At 36.8% G+C, this 23,479-nt stretch overlaps 2 protein-coding genes across 2 annotated transcripts in view; one reads left to right on the top strand and one right to left on the bottom strand.

Annotated features, from left to right (window-relative positions):
• Nucleotides 1–18,382, bottom strand: part of cgrrf1 (cell growth regulator with ring finger domain 1) — a 35,434-nt gene extending 17,052 nt beyond the window's left edge. The window contains exons 1-2 of the mRNA XM_049756057.1: nucleotides 18,249–18,382; nucleotides 15,741–15,843 (exon numbers count right to left, since the gene is read on the bottom strand). Coding sequence (XP_049612014.1) covers nucleotides 15,741–15,808 — 68 coding nt within the window. The 5' untranslated portion in view covers nucleotides 15,809–15,843; nucleotides 18,249–18,382. The remainder of the gene's footprint in view (nucleotides 1–15,740; nucleotides 15,844–18,248) is intronic.
• Nucleotides 551–5,444, top strand: gjd2b (gap junction protein delta 2b). The gene is made up of 2 exons (XM_049756058.2): nucleotides 551–1,316; nucleotides 3,353–5,444. Exons 1-2 carry the CDS (start codon nucleotides 1,246–1,248, stop codon nucleotides 4,194–4,196), a joined length of 915 nt encoding a protein of 304 aa, XP_049612015.1. The 5' UTR covers nucleotides 551–1,245; the 3' UTR covers nucleotides 4,197–5,444.
• Nucleotides 18,383–23,479: the final 5,097 nt, after the last annotated feature.

The raw sequence follows: 23,479 nt of genomic DNA, 5'->3' as shown, positions 1-23,479 counted from the left end.
AGATGTAAAATATATATATAACAAAAATATATAAATAATATATAGATAACAAGGCAGCTCAATGTATTTTCAGTTAGTTATTTAGTTATTAAAAGTACTTTTACCATCAGATGTGCTTTCCCAATATCCAATGTCAACGTAAACAAATTGACAAAACTGTTTGAATTCTTTTTCCTGTTAACATCACACTACTGCCACACGGTCTGGAAGAATTCCTGCCACATTGCTAAATGATTAAAAATAAATGCTACTCATGCCTACCAAGCTGTTTGGAAAGGCTGTCGGTAATGATTTAGTAAAATCTCATTTATTTTATGTATTCTTTGTGTATATTCAATTGAAGCACTCCGTGTGATTAAAAAAATACCGTATTTTCCGGACTATAAGGCGCACCTAAAAACCTAAAATTTTCTCAAAAGCTATAGTCCGGTGCGCCTTATATATGGACCAAATTCCTAAATTTAAACTGGCCTGAAGCATTGTGTCATGAAATCAATCATTAGTGGCCCGCTGAAGACTATGAATCATGAATCAAAAAGAATATGGATCATTATTTTGTGATTATAAAGTAATTTGTGTCATCTGAAGTTGAAATAAAGATAAAATGGAGAATGATTTGATTTGGATTAAAAATCTGACATGATGCATTAATGGTGCGCCTTATAGTCCGGTGCGCCTTATAAAAGGACAAAGTTTTAAAATGGGCCATTCATTGAAGGTGCGCCTTATAGTCCGGTGCGCCTTATAGTCTGGAAAATACGGTAATTAAAAAGGTAGAGACAGCTTTAAAAAACAGCACTATAGTAACATGCACGTACAGAAGCGTTCAGAAGCGTGTGTCTTCTCACTAGTCTCACTATCGCAAGAAGAGGGCAGCGCTAAATGGATGATGGTTCAACAAGCGTGCGCCCCCGACCTCTCCCACTGACTGTCGGACGCACGCACGTGTGAGTGACGTAGAGAAGTCTACTTAAAGCGGAATTAACGCCGAGTGCAACAACCCCCCGCGCTCACTCAAATTCAGTGGGCTCCTAACAAGCTAAGCCCGCACACGGTATATTGCGAGTGAGAGCCGAAGCCTGTGTGGAGCAGCCGTTGTGGGGAAGTTGCGTCCACAGCACTCCCACGCACGCCGTGGTTGGAACATGCTGTACCTCATGGATACTTTTTTGTGCTCATAGATTTGACTTTTTTGTATATTTTCACAATCTGCGTCTGAGTTAGATTTGATCCGAATGAACAGTCATGGGAGAGTGGACCATATTGGAACGTCTCTTGGAGGCGGCAGTCCAGCAGCACTCGACTATGATCGGAAGGTAAGAGTTGAATCAAGAACCTCTGTGGCTGAAATCATGCATTGGTTGAATACCAACTTTTTTTGTCTGATTGATACTTTACAATGGAGAAAAATCCAGGGTGGATTGGGGGTTCAAATAAAAATGACAAATGAAAGTTTGCATCTACAGCACGAGTGTCAAACTCAGTTTTGTCGCGGGCCACAATGTAGTCATAGTTTCCTTCAGAGGATCATTTTGAATGTCAACGCCTTATATAATATACAGTAAGAACTATTTAAATATTTTTTTAAATAAATGGTAACAAAGAATGGGTGCAATATCTGTATTTTTAGAAGTGAAAACAATTAGCAATTTTATATTGACACATGAAGTTAATGCACAATTTGTCTTCGCGGGTCACATAAAATGATGTGGCAGGCCGAATCTGGCCCCCGGGCCGTATGTTTGACACCTATGAATTCTACAGGCTACAAGTGATGCTATTTCAGCAATGGACAGCACCTTAACAGTATCATGAACAGACAGGGTCCAATCCATTGATAAGGAGTCAGACTCCTTTTCATCTCAGCACAGCCCACCCAAATAGAAATAAGCGCTGTTCTATAAATAGCATTTGTTAGAAGCATTTCTTCAAACACTCCATATTTGAAAGCTGTGCTGCAAGTCGTCGAAGCATACATATAAAAGGCTTTAAATTGGATAAGTCTCATTCGTTAATGATTAAGATAAACATAATTGTTGTCTGATGAACTTATTGAGCGCAAGCTAATTTGCTTATGTGGGTCACTATTGGCAGTAATTGAGATGCAACAAATCTAATAAATCATCAGATGTATTTTCATTTAGCAAGCATCATCATGAGGTACCTAAAAACCTCCAATTTTCTCAAAAGCCGACAGTGCGCCTTATAATCAGGTGCGCCTTATATATGGACCAATATTGAGCCACTACAGCAGGCGTGTCCAAAGTCCGGCCCGCGGGCCAAATGTATATATCTTATATACATGGACAAAGGTTTAAAATGAGCCATTCATTGAAGGTGCGCCTTATAATCCAGTGCGCCTTATAGTGTGGAAAATACGGTATTGTTTTTATTTCCAGTGAGGTTGGAAGTTTTATCATTTTGAACAACAATGAGGAATTTAATCTTTTCAAACCCCATCATTCAACTGCTAGTTTTTGCTGTTAAGGTATCCAGGTAAATATCAGGGCTGTCGCTATTGAATACTTTCAGAATTTATTTTTATATCGATTATTCCATCAATTAATGGAATAACTGGTTGAGATTTTATTTATATAAAAGTGGATTACAACATTTTTGTTTTGCAATTAGTGCTGTTTATTATGTATTGTTTAAGGATTAAAAACAACTAATTTGAAAATGTGGTTGCACAAGTATGCACACCCTTCTCGGGGGGGCACCATTTGAAACCTTTTTTTTTTTTAAACAAAAACAATCATTTCTAGAGGGATACTAAAAATAAACAACTGACCACCTAAGATAATGCGATTGCACAAGTGTGCACACTTATTGGAACTGAGGATGTGGCCTATCACGTTCAGACTCAGAGGCAGCAAAACAACTTGTGGAGTGGGTGGCACGAACCTTATTTGGAGTGAATCAGAGGAACTGTTTTGTTTTTGCGCATTTGTTGGGCGTGTTTGTTGGTCATTATTCAAATCTCAAGTTAGTTTCACATGACCAGGCAAGTCGCCACAAGGTGGTGCAACATTTCGCTGGACAGCGGGTTTCCATCGAGTTTGTCAGGGAATTTGCGCCACCTTGTGGCTACTTACTCAGTCATGTGATAGATACACCGTTAAAAACAAAGTTTCTGAAGATTTGAATAATGTCCAAGCATAGGTGTCAAACTCAAGGCCCGGGGGGCCAGATACGGCCCGCCATATCATTTTATGTGGCCTGCAGGGACAAATTTTGCATCGGCTTTGTATCATTACTAAAATTACAAATTGTGATGGATGGAAATAATAAATGTAGAAAAAAACATGACAATTATACAGAAAATGCTAATTGACTATGTTTGTTTCCTCAGGATCCTGCTGACAGTGGTGGTGATTTTTCGTATTCTAATCGTGGCAATAGTTGGAGAGACAGTGTACAACGATGAGCAGTCCATGTTTGTATGTAACACCTTACAGCCAGGCTGTAACCAGGCTTGTTACGACAAAGCTTTCCCCATCTCTCACATCAGGTACTGGGTGTTCCAGATCATTATGGTCTGCTGCCCCAGCCTTTGCTTTATTACCTACTCTGTCCACCAGTCCGCCAAGCAGAAGGAGCGACGCTACTCCACAGTGTACCTTTCCCTGGACAAGGAGCAAGACTCTATGAAAAGAGACGACAGCAAGAAGATCAAGAACACTATTGTTAACGGGGGGCTACAGAACACAGAGAACACCAACAAGGAGGCGGAGCCTGATTGTCTTGAAGTCAAGGACATTCCCAATTCGGTCGTGCGAACTACTAAGTCCAAAATGAGAAGACAAGAAGGCATATCCAGGTTCTACATCATCCAGGTGGTGTTCCGAAATGCACTCGAGATAGGATTTCTCGTGGGTCAATATTTCCTTTATGGATTCAATGTGCCCGCTGTGTATGAGTGCGATCGATACCCTTGCATAAAAGATGTTGAGTGTTATGTTTCCAGGCCAACAGAGAAGACAGTGTTTTTAGTCTTCATGTTTGCAGTCAGTGGCATTTGTGTGGTGCTCAACTTAGCAGAGCTAAACCATCTAGGGTGGAGGAAGATCAAAGCTGCTGTCAGAGGAGTGAGAGCCAGGAGGAAGTCTATTTATGAAATCCGCAACAAAGACTTGCCAAGAATGAGTATGCCCAACTTTGGACGTACCCAGTCCAGTGACTCTGCATATGTATAAATATTTGTAACAGAAAAAGCTGCAGGACAGCTGTGTAGAAACTACAGTACCGTATTTTCCGGACTACAAGGCGCACCGGACTATAAGGCGCATCTTCAATGAATGGCCCGTTTTAAAACCTTGTCCTTATATAAGGCGCACCAGACTATAAGGCGCACCATTAATGCATCATGTCAGATTTTTAATCCAAATCAAATCATTCTCCATTTTATCTTTTTTATTTCAACTTCAGACGCAACAAATTACTTTATAATCACAAAATAATGATCCATAGTCTTTTTGATTCATGATTCATAGTCTTCAGCGGGCCACTTATGATTGATTTCATGACACAATGCTTCGGGCCAGTTTAAATTTAGGAATTTGGTCCATATATAAGGCGCACTGGACTATAAGGCGCACTGTCGGCTTTTGAGAAAATTTTAGGTTTTTAGGTGCGCCTTATAGTCTGGAAAATACGGTAACTTAAATATGAAATTATAAAAATGTTCTTTGAAAAGATAAATGGTGGCATTACTGCCATGGGAGCATGTTTCATGCAAATTCTAAGGACTTTTGTCTTGGACTGGACACTCTCATTAGATGGCTGACATTTCTCATCAATATTTGTTTTGATTTGATGTACACTTATGGGAAAGTTTGTCTCTGGGAAAGAGATGGACATGAATGGCTGGACTGGAGATGCTGGTTTTATATTTGTTAAGTGCATCTTAGAAATAAAGACAGAGGGTATACTGTACACAGGCTAAACTATGGATCTTTATATGTATATTGAGTTTTATATATATATTTTTTTTCTTCCATTGTTTTCATTGTTTTGAATGTCTGCGTTTGCACCATCGGCCTTATCTGGAGGTCTCCTTCCATTTTTCTACTAACCAAAGCGCTCTCATTTATTTATTTATCTATTTATTTATTTATCTATTTATTTATTTATTTATTTAAATCAGTGCCATATATGTACAGTACATCATAAACACAGTATATTAAGGTAACTTCTGTAACGAAATACCAACTTATATACATTTAGACAACCACAAAATATTTTTTCAGAACAAGTCTGCATGTTATGCATGTTAGATTAACAGAAGTGTCCAAACGTGCGAATGTTAGCTCAATGATTGTTTGCCTATGTGCGTTTGCTTGTTTACGTGTGAAAACGGATGGAAGAAAAATGATAATGTCACAGGTTTTGAACATGTGTCGTGTATTTTAAACTTCTGCAATAAAAATGAGCCCTATGAACAATTATAGTATGTTTAATTTTGGTGCATTGATTTGCAATGTGTCCGATTTATGTCTATCCATGACCTAATATCACTGTGTTTATAAACTGTCTCAATACCCGCAACACGGCTAATAGGTTTAGTTTAGCTAATAGTTTAAAATGACTTCCTTTAACGAGGATGCCATTCATTGCATTATGATCAAGCGTAAAATTGTGGTGTCGAAAAAAACATTGTTCAGCGAGTATCCTATTATTATTACAACTAAAATGGCTGCCAAAAACAAAATAAGCGTAGGTTTAAATTACCCAATGAGATGTTTGGTAAACATTGTTGAAGCACTGTAGGATTTTGCTTTGCGAAATTTATTTTTTTGCCATACATTATTACATCACTATAAAGTTGTCATCCAATCATTTCACTCCTCATCTTGTTAAGGTTAACACTCAGTGAGCCATCCGAAATGAATTCCAAAGAGCATTTCTAGATTTAAATTTGAGCAGAAAAGTGGATTACTGCTTTCTAATGTCGTCTCACATCACGAGATATCACTTTTGGCTCGAGAATTTGCCTTGGATTGACAAAAATGATCTACTTAATATGGAACAGTGGTATGTAAATCCTGACATTTGTTTGGTTTGGACACCAAATTACACACAATGAAGTCTGACCTTTTTGACATTAGTGTATTGCATGAGTGCATTAATATAGCTCCCTTAATCCAGATTAAAAATCCAGATGTTATGGGATAGTAGACTGCAAAAATTTTGGTATTGATGTACTCTATATGATTCTAACAGGGCATGCCAGATGTCTGGTTTGACAAGAGTAAATTTCACTAATCCGAAGTGTCATAGTTATACAGTGATCCCTCGCTACTTCACGTTTCGTTTATCGTGGCTTCACTACATCGCGGATATTTTTTCCAAATTAAAAAAACATTTAAAAGTCAAAATAAAACTTCTAAATTGAAGAAACGTGTCTAACCTTTAGGACAATGTAGTATTGCTCCGAATGTTCGTTTACATTCCTTTAGAAATTCGTTTTCGCGTGTTAGCACGATCGCGAATTAGCATCTTTCCGCTAACTCGTTAGCCTGCCCAGTACTTCTTGTTGGTGACCGTACTTCACGGATTTCACTTATCGCGGGTGGTTTTTGGAACCAATTATCCGCGATAAACGAGGGATTACTGTATATTTAGATTTAAACGCACAAGAAAAGTTCTCATTTCCAGCAGGCTTCCGTTAACACACCAGCATGCTCAAGCAAATTTATTACTTTTTTTTTTAAGTCTCTTTAGTTTGACAGAGATTTTGATGAGCAAAACTTTGACATAGTAAAATTGCAATAATAATATATGCTCACAAAAAACTTTTTTACGTTCACTGATGTTTGTATTTGAATACAAAGAAATGAATTTCATTTAGCTCGTTAATAAGAGATGATGGTAAGGTCAAGTTAATCACAATGTTTTCATTAGTATGGTGATGATTTTGGAAATACAAAAAAATTGGCATGACGAATGAAAGTGATTGCAGTTTTTGGACATTTAGTGACATTCGATTTTTTTTTTTTTATCTCTACATTGCGACAATTCTGAAAAAATAACTGATCAGCGAGTTCACCATCCTCCAGTGATTTTGCCAGTCAAGCAAGCAAGTCCATGAAGACTTCCCATCCCACCTATAAACATGATTTTGCTGACGTTGTTATAAGTGTCCCAGAGTTGTGCAGGGTCACACAATAAAATATTATCACTAAACTGCTAATCTCAGCAAATGTCTTTTTCCACTCAACGTTATAAAAACGTATTTAGTAATTTATCAAACATAGTTGGACAACATTTACAGTATATAGCGAACTGTCAGTGATCCATCAGAGGGCTAAAATGAATGGGCTCTTCTGCAACACACCACACCAATGTGTCCCTGTGAACGTCCCTGACTGATGGTTCCGGGATAAGTCAGGGTCCTGCATGATCAGGTCCAATTGCGCCTTAGGTGCTGGAGCATATATTGTGTTTGTGTTCACAGAGGCGTTACATTGCACTTATGGCAGTTAGGAGCAGTTATGATAGGCTTGCTGAGCAAAGCTATTTGGACAATCCTTGATATCATAAATTATATGAGAAGAACATCATTTATTATTTTCTCCATTGGTTTTGAAGAATGGTGTCGGTGAGGTTGTCATCCATGTGTTGTGTATTTGTTCATCTGTTTGCCCAGCTTTGTCCTCATCTCACCATCACTACATGTGACATCACGAGTCACGCTATACTGTTGCTCTGGTTTGGAGGTCACTTGTAGATGTGACAGACTGTCACCAAGTGAAATATCCATTGTGACATGCCAGGGTGCAATGTGCTGACACCTGGATGTGCCCACCAAGCAACCCAAGATGCTCCAGGCCAACACATGGATTTTGGGAGAGAAGGGCATCGACACAAACACACTTTACTGTTCCAAATCTCGTTCAAATGTCGGTAACTTGTTGTTTGCCCACAATATGCTGATACAAAAATAACAAATAACAAAATGCTGCTTTTGGTGGAATTTTCGTTCTTGTTTTGTGTGTCTCAGTCCCTCGATGGAGACACCGTTAGGCATATTTGTGTTATTTAAATCAGAGAGTTGTATCTGGTCGATTTAATCACACAGCGGCCAGCAGCATGTGTGGATTATGGGATTTACAGCTGCCTCTCAGTCTCAGTGTTTTTCAGGTGAAGTAGGCCAGTGGTACGGGATACCCAGGATAAAGCTGGTCAAAGTCCAGAGTGAACCTTATACCACTGCTGATTTTTCTTTTCCATTTTTATAATACATTTTATTATTATATATTATATTATTAATTATAATATGTATTAAATTCTAATTATAAATATATAATTTGAATTTTATATTAACTTTAAACATTTAAGTTTATAAACTGGCTTTTTAATGAAAGTGAAACAAAGAATATATTAAAAGACATCCTAATTTTTCTTTGTTTTCATTTTTATAATAAATTTTATAATGATATATTATATTCTTAATTATATATGTATTTTTTAAATTATAATTATATATATGTATAATTATATATATATATATATATATATATATATATATATATATATATATATAAATATAAATAATTATAATTTGAATTTTATATTAGCTTTAAAAAATTAAGTTTATAAACTGGCTTTTTAATGAAAGTGAAACAAAGAATATATTAAAAGACATCATCATTTTTCTTTGTTTTATCATACCAACATGGAGCAGTTGCAGATGTAAAAAAGTTGATAATGATATCTCCTGACTGTTGAGTTCAGCAACAGACTGGCATGTCAGGACCATTGTTCGTCTGGAAGCATAAATGAGGAAGAAAGAGCGCTCCATCTAGTTTGGCTTTTTTTGTTTGCAATTTGGTTTGTCTGAGGTCAGTCTTAAAGGTGCAGATATAAGATTGATTATTCAATATTCAAGATCGACTTATAACAAAAAGCAAGTCTGTGGTCTAAATATTCGTTTGAGTGTTTTATTTAACAATGTCATTAACCAAATAAGCAGGCCTAGTTTCCTGTTAACAGGTCATTTATTGTGGAGGGGAAGCATTGATTGCCAGGTAATGAAGCAGAGCCTAACCTCCAGCCCACACGTCCTTGTTTGAGCAGCCCATTTCTCAACAAGCTGTCTCTCTGAAACCTTGTCCTGTCCATGAACTATCATCACTCAAATACCATCATACCTTCCTTGAATCATAACACACACGGACGCGTGCACACATACCGTATTTTCCGGACTATAAGGCGCACCGGACTATAAGGCGCACCTTCAATGAATGGCCCATTTTAAAACTTTGTCCTTATATAAGGCGCACCAGACTATAAGGCGCACCATTAATGCATCATGTCAGATTTTTAATCCAAATCAAATCATTCTCCGTTTTATCTTTTTTATTTCAACTTCAGAGGCAACAAATTACTTCATAATCACAAAATAATGATCCATAGTCTTTTTGATTCATGATTCATAGTCTTCAGCGGGCCACTTGTGATTGATTTCATGACACAATGCTTCGGGCCAGTTTAAATTTAGGAATTTGATCCATATATAAGGCGCACCGGACTATAAGGCGCACTGTCGGCTTTTGAGAAAATTTTAGGTTTTTAGGTGCGCCTTATAGTCCGGAAAATACGGTACACACAATTATAGGATTGTTAATTTTGCGGTTGAATAATAGTCACCTCTACTTTTAATGCTTGTTGATGAAACCAAGACAGTAAAAGCGTCATAAATACAGTTACTTTTTTCCCATTTGAGCAATTCAAATTCAAAAGAAAAGAAAAATAATGACAATAGTTACTGTCACAGTTGTCCTTCCTGTTCCACTTGACACCAACTTAACATGTATGTTCATATCCTTTCACCCACTGTAGATGCGGCCTTAATCCTCTGATGTCACACAGACTTGACCCACATGTTTGTTTCTTCTCACAATAACCTGATATTTGTACATTTTTGTACAAGTTGTAGCATGTTTTCATATGTCTTCATTATTGTATGTATACGTTTAATCTATGGTATTGATGAGCATTTCCTGTTGACATAATTGTGTCAAACGAGTAGAAGACTCCAGATGTTTACTGACAGATGTCACTCTCATGCAACCATTAAATCTCTGCAACTATTAAATCTCTGCAATGCTTTGCTCTGGTTTACAGTAGGCCTCAAATGAGAGGGTTGATTTAATCATAAAGATACGCATGCATTCACTATGCTTTTGATGATTTTGAGTTGGTAGCTAACGCATTCAGCTATGATGAGCTCTGGTGCGCGCTAGCTTTTTGGTGCACGCTAGCTCCATGTAACTTTTAGTTTGTAAAGGACTATTGTGATGTTTCCCTTTGTTGTTTTTTTTTTCCCCTCGGCAACAGTGAGGTCCCACCGAGATCACTGTCGCAACAATTTGACGCGATTGGCGATTCTCTTTGTTGTCAACTCTTGTCTCTGAGCAACTGAACAAACTAGCGTACTACAATTATCAAATTTTCAACAAGCTCTAAACCAGGGTTGTCAAACTCATTTTTTTTCACGGGCTGCATTGTAGTCATAATTTCTTTCTCAGGGCCGTTATGAATAAATGTATGAACACCTCATTTCAAATCAGACTGGTCAAATATTTCCCAATTTGTTTTTTTTAAAGTGAAGACAATTTGCAATTTTAGTAATGACACACGAATTTGATGCACAATTTGTCTTTGCGGGCCACATAAAATGATATGGCGGGCCGTATCTGGCCCCCGGGCCTTGAGTTTGACACCTGTGCTCTAAACGCTTTATATTGTGTACTTTTATTATTAATAAGATTAATCTTTGACTGTAAATTCGAGGCAGAGAATTGTTATGGCCACCTCAGACTCATGCAAATCTCAGGCGGCTAAACAAAGATGGCTAATCAAGACACAATATGCAAAAGATACATTTAAGTTTGGTTTGTACAACACACAGGATGATGGCTTTCTACCACGATTGTGTTTATCCCTCTACTAGTAGTATCTGGCTACAGATGTTTCACGCAATCAAAGAAAGAGCCCCATAGGTCAGAGAGGTGCTCATGGGATTATGTTTTATGTCTACATGTAACCAGAGCGATGTCACAGATTAAATTACCCTGTAATCACCATCTGACCTATAAAATATGCAGTTGTGGTGACTAGAGGAACAGACTGACCTAGACTTTCATTGTTAAATCCTTCAAGTACTAAAAAAGGAATCTCAAGGATACAAAGGAATGCATTTTAGTATTAGCGCACACACAATGTGTATTAATCGTCTACTTTACAGAACAATATGCAGATGTTTTGCATTGCTACAAACTTAACTGTTTGTGGTCCCAAAGTTGCGGTAAAAATTAGCCTTGGCTTCCCTGTTTAAAGTGGTGCCCATGTGAATGTGATAAATTTGGAAAGCAAATTACATTTGGGTTTTTCTGATGGGTGTTTTTAATCAATTGAATGAATTAGAACCAGACAGAACCAATTAGATTTTATGGTCAGGTATTCCCTTTGCCTGTATTATGTTCAATCATGTCCTTCAGCTACTCCCATAACGAACTTTTATTACCAGCCGTTTACACTATGAAGCATCCAAATCATCAATCTTATTTCCAAAACTAAATTTAGACCGTACATATTACAAAAATCATTAATTCATGGTGTTTTGACACTTTAGCGAGGTCATGGAGACATTATAGTGTAATGAAAGAGTGCCCCCTTGTGAGAGAAAAACACTATTACACCACCCTGGAATAATATATTTAAAAATGAAGGCTTGTGTTCAACCACACATTAAAAAAAAAACACTTAAAACAAACAAACAAACAAATAAATAAATAAGACGTGCTGTCATATATACAATGATAATTGGTCACATGATGATCAAATAATGTTAATATTTAAATTGTCACATATACTAGAAACTATTTATTTAATTAATTAATTCTACAAATAACCATTATTGGTATATTTCCATAATGTGTAAGTCAGTGGCAGCAATAATCCCTCGCAAAGCAAAAGTGACTTCAAAAACTGTATACGTACCAGATGGTCTATATAATATTTATCATGTTTATTTATTTATGTGTTATTGAAGATATCAGTCAGACATTTGCTGTAACTAGGGCAAGGAAATTAGAACTATTAACTACTATAATTATCACAACTCAGCTACTTAAAACTACCACCATAGCCTCATGCCCATTCATCATACATGTTGAAAATGTTATTCTTGAACTCTCCATTTTTTTGTCAAGTTACAAGTATCATGAAACCTCTTGCAATCATTCTACACACTTTTGTTGCATCCACTTTTTTCCCACTGCATTGTTACGCATGTTCCATGAATAAGACTCTCGCTGAGCGACAAGTACTGTTTATCAATATAAAATACAATAAAGCAGAATTTTAACAATTTCTTTTTTTATCCACAACAAAATAATCCCCAAAGATTCTTCCAAACTTCCACTGCCAAGTTCCCATAGGATATGACAGGCTGTGGACCCATCAGTAATGCAAATGAGAAATTCCTTCATCCCTCATCATGCATGTGCATCAAAATCATTCTAACACACAGGGATCTGCATGTCTCTGTACTTGGCTGAGGGGCTAAGCTGCCTGGTTAAATCATTCAGGGGGGGCATGTTATCAGACTGCTGTCAGACCGCTCAGCAGTCTCCTCTGGCTGAAGCCTTCGTCCACTTAGATGGCAAAGCTTGGATTCAGCCCACTGTCTGCAGTATGTGTGTGTGGAGGGAATGATGCCACATTATATCCAATTTGTCACAAAATGAGATTGTCAATTTCATTCAGGATTTACATGTGTCAATGTCTGGCAAAATATTGTGCTTTTTTTTGGTTTCCATATCTGCGTTCCTGCTTCTTATCCACAATTCAGTACAGTACAAGCTTGAAATAAACCAGGGTCATGTGATCATCCACTATAAAAATAAAATGTCCCGACAGCAACTAAAATCTCTTAATATGACATGTTTTACAAAAATAATAAATCCCCTGTAAATCTATTTATATTCCCATTTATACATTTCATAAACTAAATAGAAATAATTATTTTTTTCTTTTTATAACATTTGACTGAAACTAAAGATTACATAAGGTCATTATAAAATAAAATAAAATTTAAAAAATCAATCCTATTTTTGCAAAATCTCATGTTGCACGCCAACGGGTGAACCTACGAAAAGTTGTTTGATTACATTCAACCAACAGCTACTACAGTCATTGCAAGTGATGTAATGGATACTATCAGAAGTGGACATTGTCCGTCAGTCCCTGAGTTTCCGTCAATGACCCACGTGGGCCCAGTCTGTCCCTCGTAGGCAAGAAGTCAATCTTGAGAACATAATTTCCATGTCACACATAAGTGTAAAGAAAAAAAAAAGAACAGAGACACACAAGCGCACAAAATGGTGATCAGTCAAATAAAAACAATGCGGGAAACGTAGTTGCGGTCTGTGGGACCAAAAAGTAAAGTTAACTATATAATAAGAAAATATGAGTTATCAATCGATTTACCTAAACAGCTACACAATTTTATATAGTACATATCTGACATTGCGAAATATTTATTATACTTTATATTAATCAGATAAAATAAATGTTTCACAAAGCTGTGATAACTGATGAACTATTGCTAAAAAAACGTTTGTAAGCATTTTTTTATGATACACTTGTCTATCCAGCATCTCTCACTAGAGGGCAGTCGTGTGTTATTGGGGGGCATTTTGAATTGAACAGTGAGTCATAACAAAGGTGGGTCTTCCATTAAAATGGTCAATGAAGAAAGGAGATCTTTTAATTTTATGGCCTTTTGATATAACTTAATCGCAGTACTTTAGATAAAAAAAAATGATTGTCATTCCCAACGAAAACTAAATCAGACAATGTTAAAGGTCCGAATTTCAGCACGGTTTTTGTGTAGATATCTACAGTCGCAAGTCTTCCACTGGCCAGACGATGCTTCCATGCTATCAAGTTGCTCTTGTCCATCCAATTAATTCTTACCCACGACCAGTCTCATCTCCTCTGACATGGCAGGACAGGGCCGGGCCGTGATGGATTTGACATTAACGGGAAATGAAGCTGGGGCGATGCGACGCCCCAGTCCAATAGTGGCATTTGTCACTGGCCTGGTCATGCAGATTGGTCCAGCCTAGCTCAATGACTAAGATTAATGATGACGGTGGCCCTGTCTTTGTCTCCCTCCGTGGCTTCCCTGAGCACTGCTCAGTCTCCAAACACCACGACCAGTCTCACATTAACCACACACAACATGCACCTTGCTATGTAAATCATACGCTCGTGTATGATTGGCTGACAGCAAGATTAAGTTAATTAATCCTGAATATGACTTCAAGTGAACCATATCTTTAATATAGGTGTTCTATAGGGGAGGGGGGGGATGTTTTGTCTATTAGATTGGTTGTACAGTATTTTTGGTGGGGCCAGGTTTGTAATAAAGAAATGGAATAACCTTAAGCATCATGCACCAGTGCACAGAAAATGGCTTTTCCCTGACAGATGAGGTAGCCCGGGCAGTCTCAGATGGATGGGGGGGGGGGATTGGGCCGCTTGTATAAGACTTCAGGGATGCAGCACATTCCCCTGGTCATCCATCATTGGGTGACACATCCACTTACATCTGCACCACACATACATACAGATGTAATCCTCTGATTGATCAGCAATCTAGTGATTCGAACACAGTGCACGCTCAAGCCTGCAGTCTCTCCCTCGGACGTTCTCTTCTGTATGCTGTGTATGAATGCATGTGTGATTTAATAGGCATTAAGGTGAAAGCTAATAGTTAAAGTTCAGGTGAATCATATTTTTCCTTAAATGTTCGATCACAGAGTCAAAAAACAGCGACTATAGAGAAGATTAGCAACTATTTGCTAAGCCTTTGTCACTGTTTGGAAGCGATAAGGAAAGCAGAAATATAGTTCTATTTAATAAAGAAATGATATTTGCAAATTACCAAAACGAGGAAAATGAAGGTGACTACTGTTAAACTTTTGGATTATAAGATGTTTTTGTTGTTTTTCTTTTGTTCTTTTGTAGTTTTAATATTCTCACTTGGAACTAAGTGATGGATAGGGGTAGGACATGATAACCTTAGGCTTCTTCCTACTCCTTTTCGAATAGTGATATATATATATATATATATATATATATATATATATATATATATATATATATATATATATATATATATATATATATATATGCCAGCAATTTTAATTATCATTCATTTTTTTAAATATTTGAACATTTAGTAGGCTGTGAGTTAAAAATTAGTTACTATATATATATTTATTTATCTATTTTTTTACTTGTTTTTATTCTTTAAATCATGTTCGAAATAAAGATTCATTCATTCATTTATTCATGCATTAGAAATGCAGGTCCAGAAAGTAAACACCGTGCCACAGTATGGCTTTAGCCACCGATCTCGGCAGGTAAACCCCAAGTACAAAAAAATCTGTATTTATCAAACGTGCGGACACCTGTCATACACACAGTAAGTAATCACTGTGTTGATAAATTTTATTTGTTCTAAACTTTCTGTATACGTAGTTTGGATATTGAATGAGTGATAGAATTTGTTTTTAATTCAATAATTAAAAAAAATAGCTTTGACGTGAACTCATTAACCCCTATGTACCACAATTACGGTGAGAAAATAAGCAAAGTTGGATATGAAATAGTAATTAAATAAGAAACATATCAATAAAATAGTAGATTTAAGATCTACCTACCTTGACATTGATGAATGCGAAGGTGGAGAAGAGGTGCGGGGGGGGGAGTGCCGCCCCCCCTTCAACATTTCACTCCATACATTTTTTAAAAGTGCATGCACATCTGTGTGAGAGAAATATTTACAATATCACAAAAATGTAAAGGCAATATATAATAATATTTGAAAAAAAAGTTATACGCTAAAATGCTTTAGCCCATAATTAGAAGTTGCTTTCATGACGTTTATACGTACAAATAATTTTGACACACAAATACAATAAATACAAACAAATACAGACCAATTTCTGTAACTTTGCATTGGTGATGCATGAACTGATGATCCCCCCCGCCCCCCACTAGTTAGTGTCACGTAACATAAACCAGTAACAAACCCTGCTAACTAACAAGCAGATAACTATAATAATGGCTTTGGATGACTTTTTTTAATCCTATTTCAGAGCAAGCACAATCCTTGGGAAATAAATGATTCTTTTTTAATTTTTCCAAAATGGTGAACCAACCCCTTGTTCAATTCATGCAGATCAGAACAGGGCACACACTACAGCTGCTACTGCATGGATGGAGGAGTCATTATCTTCTTTGCATATTTGTAGACCAGTCATGCATTTGCTGAGCACATGCCAGATGCTGTTGGAGTCATCTGCCCAGCACACACCCTGCTGTGAGGAACTCAACTTCCTCGCTTCTGTCATTCTCTCGCTCTCATTTTCCAGTGCCATGTGCAATGCAGAGACCGGGAGGATGACATTGTCTCGATTGGTCTGCAGGAGAAGGTACACAATGACGCCTGCCAAGAGGACCCAAGGGATGAGTCCTAATGTGGCTAGGGTGGTACAGCAGAGAGTTCCCTTTGTCCCATGGGTTTAGGAATGTTGATTAAACATGTGCTCAGCCTTGGATATTGAGTAATTGGTTGAAGAGCAAATGTCAAGTGTTTGTTAATTTCAGTGTTATGCATTGGTTTATAGTGTGTGATCAGTGGAGGGCGGTGAGCTGAAGCTTCATGATGCATGACCTGAGCTTTGATTAACACACACCGTCATGATTTGTGTTTTTGTTTGTCTTTGTTTTGACAATGGAATTCTTTGCAGTTAGTATTATTTTGCTTGTAATGTGCTCTAAATGTGAACCCTGTGATTGTTGTACGACTCCCAGACCAGACAGTCCAATCTAATGAGCATCATCTCCATCTCGGTTTGCTAACTGAGGCTTCCAGCTCCCCTTTGTGTGCCTGGACATGTGTCTAACTGAATGATGAATGACCCTGTTTCTCCTCATATAATTGGCTCCTTGCTGCTTGGCCTGAGACTGGCTGCATGTACGCTGGGCAGCCACCTCCATCTGTCAATCACCAACCTGCTGCTGCCTGCCTGTACCTCTGATAGCTATGCTAATGCACAGCCCCTGAGTCTCATTGGCTGAACCTTTGCTGGTCCAAGCTAATCCATTAAAGCTGTGACAGTAATAATCTCTCCCCAAACACAGGGTTCCCCGTGTGCTAAACGTTGTTTGACCGTTACTGTCACATTGCTCTTTGCTAGGCACAGAAGTGAGGTGATGGATGAGTCCAAGCCGAGGTTATTCATTCATCACATTGGGCCTCTTGTGAGTGGGCGTCTTTTTTATTTCAACTGTTTGAGAGTAATTTTTGAGTACTTAAGAACTTAATTGGTTCCACGATCGGGTTTGTAAGTAGAAGCAACGGTTTCTCTAGGAATCAATGTAAAAGCAAATAATGCGTGCTGGACTATGCCAAAAGTCACACTTTTGCCCTATTGCTCTGTGTAAAACACAAAGAAAACCAAAACAACTGACTTTTTGCTTTTTCAAACCTTTATAATAAAAAAATAAATGTCACTATTCTTGACCTAACTTTGCTTGGGGGTGGCTCTTCTAATTTTCGAAAAATACCCCCGAGAAGACATACAAAAGTCAGACTTATAAATTATTGTTTGCTTTCACAAACTACTCCTTGCTCACATGAACCTTTGGTGCAATTAGTGAGTTTTCCAACTGTGTGAATGGTCATTGAACACACCTCACGCAGAAGAAGTGAATGAGAATTTAAAAAAATAAAAGTGACCTAGCTACCAGTTTTTGATTGATTAAAAGAAGTGAGATGATGATGAGATACAACAGCAGACTTGTCCATACGACCATGCATAACATGTAACAAAATGAATCCCCTCACAATATTAATGTAACCAAAGCACTGCAGTCAAGTTAAGGCTTAGCTAAGGAGTAAGCTAATGCTAACGCGAGTGTTAGCGAGAAGCAAACGAATGCATTTTACACAATCCCCAAGAATAAAACAGCACATTTGATGTAATTCATCAGATGCAATTACTCAAAATACACCCACAAGAAGTGAAAACAAAGAGCGCACAGCGCTCAAATCAGCAGAAAGTCCGATGCTATGCTAATGCTACGAAAACGAGGGCATCATAGACACGCAATAATATGAATTTGAAATACAGTTTGTTACTTTTGTGTCATCTCAAGCTTACCTATTTACTGTGGCCGTCGTTTCCATAGATTGAAGGAACTGAACCCTCAAAGAAACGAAAAATCCTTGACTTGTTTGGACTACAAAAGTCTCTCCGAGTAATAAACATGGCGGATTTGTGTGAAACCGTTTGGCTGCACCCATTACCTTATTTGGTAGTGCCGCCCCAAAGACTGTGAAGATGCAAATAAATTTGAGATGCTTCAGTCCTATCTCGAAAGGTTCGTAAGTGTATGCGTTCGTCAGTAGTACTTTCAATGAAAATGCAACTCATTTTTCTAGAGTTTCAATTGGGATTTTTTTTTTGGGGGGGGGGGGGGGGGGGAGTGTAAATCATCTACAGGTATTTTATAACTTTTTATATGACTTAATACATTCACTCATTTATTGTTCATTGTCATGGATTTCTCAATGACATGACTAATATTCTCGCAAAATATTAGTGGTTGACAAATACTGCCAAGCATAGATGGCTTGTGCTGTAGGAATGTTTATTATTATGTAATTACAATGACTCCAAGTGATTGATGTCATCAACCTGACTAAATATACAATCTGAACAGACCCATTAACCTTAGTGGTTTATTTTCCTTTCTCATTCACAGCTGTTAGGAAAGTCCACTTACCATTATCGTTTTTCTCAGTCACCTTGGTACGTATCTCGGATCGGAATTAAAAATTGCAAAGCTACTTCTTCAGTTTTCACAATCACTTGTGTACCAAAAAGCAGTTTCTCATTAAGTCATTTTCAAATGCTTCACATAAGTCTTCATGTGGAAAAAGGTTAAACAACTAAATAAATCTATAAACATGAGAAAAATAAGTTAAGAATACAAAAAGAGTTGATGTCATAAATAATTACCGTCTAAAATATTTAATTTTTAAGGGGGGAGTGGATGTCAAATATTTTTGTAGCATGTATCGTGCTCTTTATCAGATAAGATTGCTTTGGGCAAGTTTCTACTATGAAATGACCCTGTCAGGCCTCATTGCAGACAAAAGGGCAAAGGCTTTTTCAACCTGTCATGAATTCTTAGCAAAGAGTTAATTCCATCCCAAAAAAAAAACTTGTTGTTGAGCCTAGTTTATCGAGGTAAAGTAATCCCTCACTAGTTCTGGGTTGAAATAGATGTTTCGTTATATCAAAATAATGCAATTTGGTTTTACAGGACTCTCTTAAATGTAATCTAATAAGAGCTTTGGATTTGCTAACACTTCACTTTTAATACTATCACACTGATGCTGCTTTCCCTCCATGGTGGCTGGCTGACATGATGGAAAGCGCAGCTGTAATCTGAGGCCAAAAAGAAATGGATACAGTCTGAGCATAAAAGTAATTTCCCAATTTTTCAAGATCAGCACCCCTCTTTTTTTTTCCCCCTTGCCCGTTCTTTAAACTCACCAACAGCATGACCTCAGCTCAGAGCAAATTTTTCATCCTTCACATGTATTTGATTTATTTTAATTAGGCTGAAGAGAACTAAAGCAGAGTAAAGTGCATTCTATCTTGAGACAGCTGTTTTTGAATAATTTTAATAAAAACATTGTGCTTAAACCAATAAAAAATATTCCAATAAAAAAAAAAAATGGCAAAACAGTTGGCATTTTTATTTTAGGCTGATGTAACTTAGTTACTTTTAAAAACAAGTAATGGCTAAAGTAACGTAAGTTAGTTAAGTAAGTAAGTTACTTTTAAAATCAGACAATCAGTATACTTACTTTTTCAAGGTAACTATGGCAACGCTACAGATTAAACTCAAATGAAGAAAGATAAATAGTATCTGAATATAAATATTTGAATTTTTCTTACACTTTCTCGACTGCCACTGAAAAATATACACATAGTGACACATTTCTCCACCATGTGGAAAAAAAAATAAGAGAAGGCCTAAGATTCAAGGACCAGTGAGTTCGGGGTCGGCTGATGTGCTAACTATAGCGTAGCTGGACAATAGTGCGGACAAAAATGTCAGGTGAAAAACCTGGGATGACATGTGTCACTTTAATTCTAAAACAGAGGCTAGTGTGGCAAGTTCTGTGTCCAGAGTGCCTGTCCGAATCCTACTCACTTTCTCTCTAATCTGAAGGAAACCATTTATGTCCAAAGCCAGATGCAGCTCCAGGGCGAGATGGAGCAGCCTGACAGAAATCACTGATTTACCGAATAAAAGCAAGGAAATAGGACACTTTAGGTCTGGGTCACTCTCTGAGACAACACTGACCAGTTGACAATGACAAAACAAGAGATTTAAATTGAAAATATTTTAAACATGCCTTCTGAATTATATGGGACTAACTAGTAAATTGAATTTAAAATGTTGAGCTGTCATATAACATTTTGATGGCAGTACAGTTGATTCTTTTGTAAAGATATTGTTTTTTTGGGCCAAATACAGTAATCCCTCGTTTATCGTGGATAATTAGTTCCAAAAACCACACGCGATAAGTGAAATCCGCGAAGTACGGTCACCAACAAGAAGTACTGGGCAGGCTAACGAGTTAACGGAAATATGCTAATTCGCGATCGTGCTAACACGCGAAAACGGACTTCTAAATGAATGCAAACGAACATTAAGAGGAACACTACATTGTCCTAAAGGTTAGACACGTTTCCTCAGTTTAGAAGTTTTATTTTGACTTTCAAATATTTTTTTAATTTGGAAAAAATATCCGCGATGTAGTGAAGCCGCGATTAACGAAACGCGAAGTACCGAGGGATCACTGTATCATCATAACATTAAAGCTTAAAGTAAAAGTAACAATTATAATTAAAACATTACCCAAAAAAAGCCTCCTGACCATTTTCTCACCTCTGACTTTTTACCTCCTGGGCCTCTTCCCACATATGAGTTCCCTTATTTCAAATTTAAACAATGTGCATCAGCCATCCACGTTGGAGGTAAACATCTCCCATGTTGATGAGGGCTAAAAGAATCAAATGAGTCATTTAGAAAGCACCGACATACATATATCAAATTATGTTTGACATAGGCAACCCAGAGGTTGGGTCACGACGTGTCTCCTATCATTAGCCTTGCTCCTTTTGCCTGCCACCAAATGTATGGTGAAGTGATCAAGGAGCATGTGGAACTTGACACTTTCCACATGAGTTGATTACTGCCATTAGTGTTGAGATTGACTTATTTGACAAGGCTATGGAAACTATTGAAGACCTAAAGCCAACATATTTTTATTTTAAAGCAAATATGCATTCTACACACATTAACTCCAATTCCAAAATGTATTATATATGTTGTATTAGAGAGAGAGAGAGAGAGAGAGAGAGAGAGAGAGAGAGAGAGAGAGAGAGAGAGAGAGAGAGAAATCCAGTCTAGACTGCCCCTAAATTGGTAGAATTTTGTTCTTATTGAATTTTGTTACTCTTGAATACCCAAAGCCAACATGTTTTTAGATTCAAGCAAACATGCATTATCTACACACATTAACTCCAATTCCCAAATGTATTTTATAATTTGAATTAGAGAGAGAGAGAGAGAGAGAGAGAGAGAGAGAGAGAGAGGAATCCAGTCTAGACTGCCCCTAAATTGGTAGAATTTTATGCTTATTTATTTTCTCACCTAGCTTGTATTCTTTGTTTGACGTCACAACATTTTTTTTAAATGTATTTCATCATTTTGCTGTCTTCAAGCTGCTTTGGGGCCACAATATAACAGAACCACCTGTTGCTTTGGCATGTGCTTGATATAGACAGTCTGTATATCTTTTATGTTGTTATTGAGTTTTATAAAGACACAGTTTTTTTTTTTTTTTTTACTTTTAGCCGTATTGTTTGCGAGCTCATTGTTTTTTAAATTACACCTTACCAAGCTTTACAGAGAGGGAAATTAGATTCCAATATTCTATAGCAGACCTGCATGCGCAGGACAGTATCGAATTGTACCGTTCATGTTTTATGTGGAGAATACATTTTGCATTACTGTATTGTTTTGAACATAATGTAAAGATAGTTTCATCTGAAATTAGTTGTTTTTTGTTCAATATTATCAGGCAGAATAAATGTATCAGGGTACAGTATATTTCACTTGCTACAAAGATATTTTTACCACATATACTGGATCAAAAATTCCCTTCGCAAGTAGCCTCATGTTTATTTTACATACGCGCTGATTCCCCATTATTTATATATTTTATTAAAAATAAAAACTGCACTACTACTTCAAATGAGCTAAATATTAATGGAGAAATATGTGCACATAATTTCTAGAATATATCCGTATTTTTTTTTTTTACATTTATATGAATCTGGACAAAAATAAACTGGGAAATGAAAATAAAAATAATTAATATTTTTCTACCAATGTTAAATACCCTTGAGCTCATAGTTTGTATTCAGATGACTGCAACTCAATTGACAAAACTGCTCCCTTTTAGAGTTGGCCTTTTTGGGAATGAGGGAGTTCATTTTCAGTGCACACAATGACGTCTTTGGTTATGATTACTGACCATCAAAAGCAAATCATTAAAATGTCAGGAAGCCTCACTGTTTCCATCTCACCGAGAGATTTTGCTGACCACTATGACTCTGACACCGGAGGAGATCAACAATACCATAAGACTCAAATGCACCATAAACCAGAACTAATCTTTAATTTACCTCGTATTTATTTATTTATTTATTTATTTATTTATTTATTTATTTATTTATTTATTTATTTATAAAATGGCGGTATTCGGGACAATATTACTCATTGTATATTGCAGGCTTTCTTTTAAATGTACTGTCGTGCTACATAATTGCATAAGTGCATTAGCAATGATTCACCATTTCACCCCATCATCGCTCAGTATGGCCTCATTTAATTCAATGATATTTATATATTAATTTATGTTATTATTATTCGTATTACATGTATTGCATACATATTGCAATAGGTGTTTGTATTTTTGCAGGTGATGTAAATTGCTACCGTTGCCTTTTTTTTAATTCACATAATTGTTATTGTTTCCATTTTGCATTTATGGCTGTATACGTATTTGCGTCATGCAAGCAGTGATGTCTTTAATAAAGTAGAAAAAATGGCTGTTGTTTTTTTTTTTGAATATTTTCAAGCGTTATTCCTATGCTGTTAATAAAAAAAGAACAATAAACAATTAAGCAGCATCACTGCGGCACTATGGTGCAATTCAGTGTAAAATAGAGTTTGGAAATCATGTGATACATCGTTCTGCATTCGGCTTGCTGCAGCTCTGACCTATATTTCATACAGGCCG

The sequence above is a fragment of the Syngnathus scovelli genome, chromosome 20 (genome assembly GCF_024217435.2).
Source record: "Syngnathus scovelli strain Florida chromosome 20, RoL_Ssco_1.2, whole genome shotgun sequence".
Classification (NCBI taxonomy): domain Eukaryota; kingdom Metazoa; phylum Chordata; class Actinopteri; order Syngnathiformes; family Syngnathidae; genus Syngnathus; species Syngnathus scovelli.
The sequence above is the reverse complement of the archived record's forward strand: the minus strand, read 5'-3'. Positions and strand labels throughout refer to the sequence as shown.

What these genes read in the sequence shown, in the direction of transcription:
- gjd2b (XM_049756058.2), top strand. Translation starts at nt 1,246, where the DNA reads ATGGGAGAGTGGACCATATTGGAACGTCTCTTGGAGGCGGCAGTCCAG. An exon ending in CACTCGACTATGATCGGAAG is followed by an intron (nt 1,317 to 3,352) that starts GTAAGAGTTGAA and finishes TTGTTTCCTCAG; the next exon opens with GATCCTGCTGACAGTGGTGG.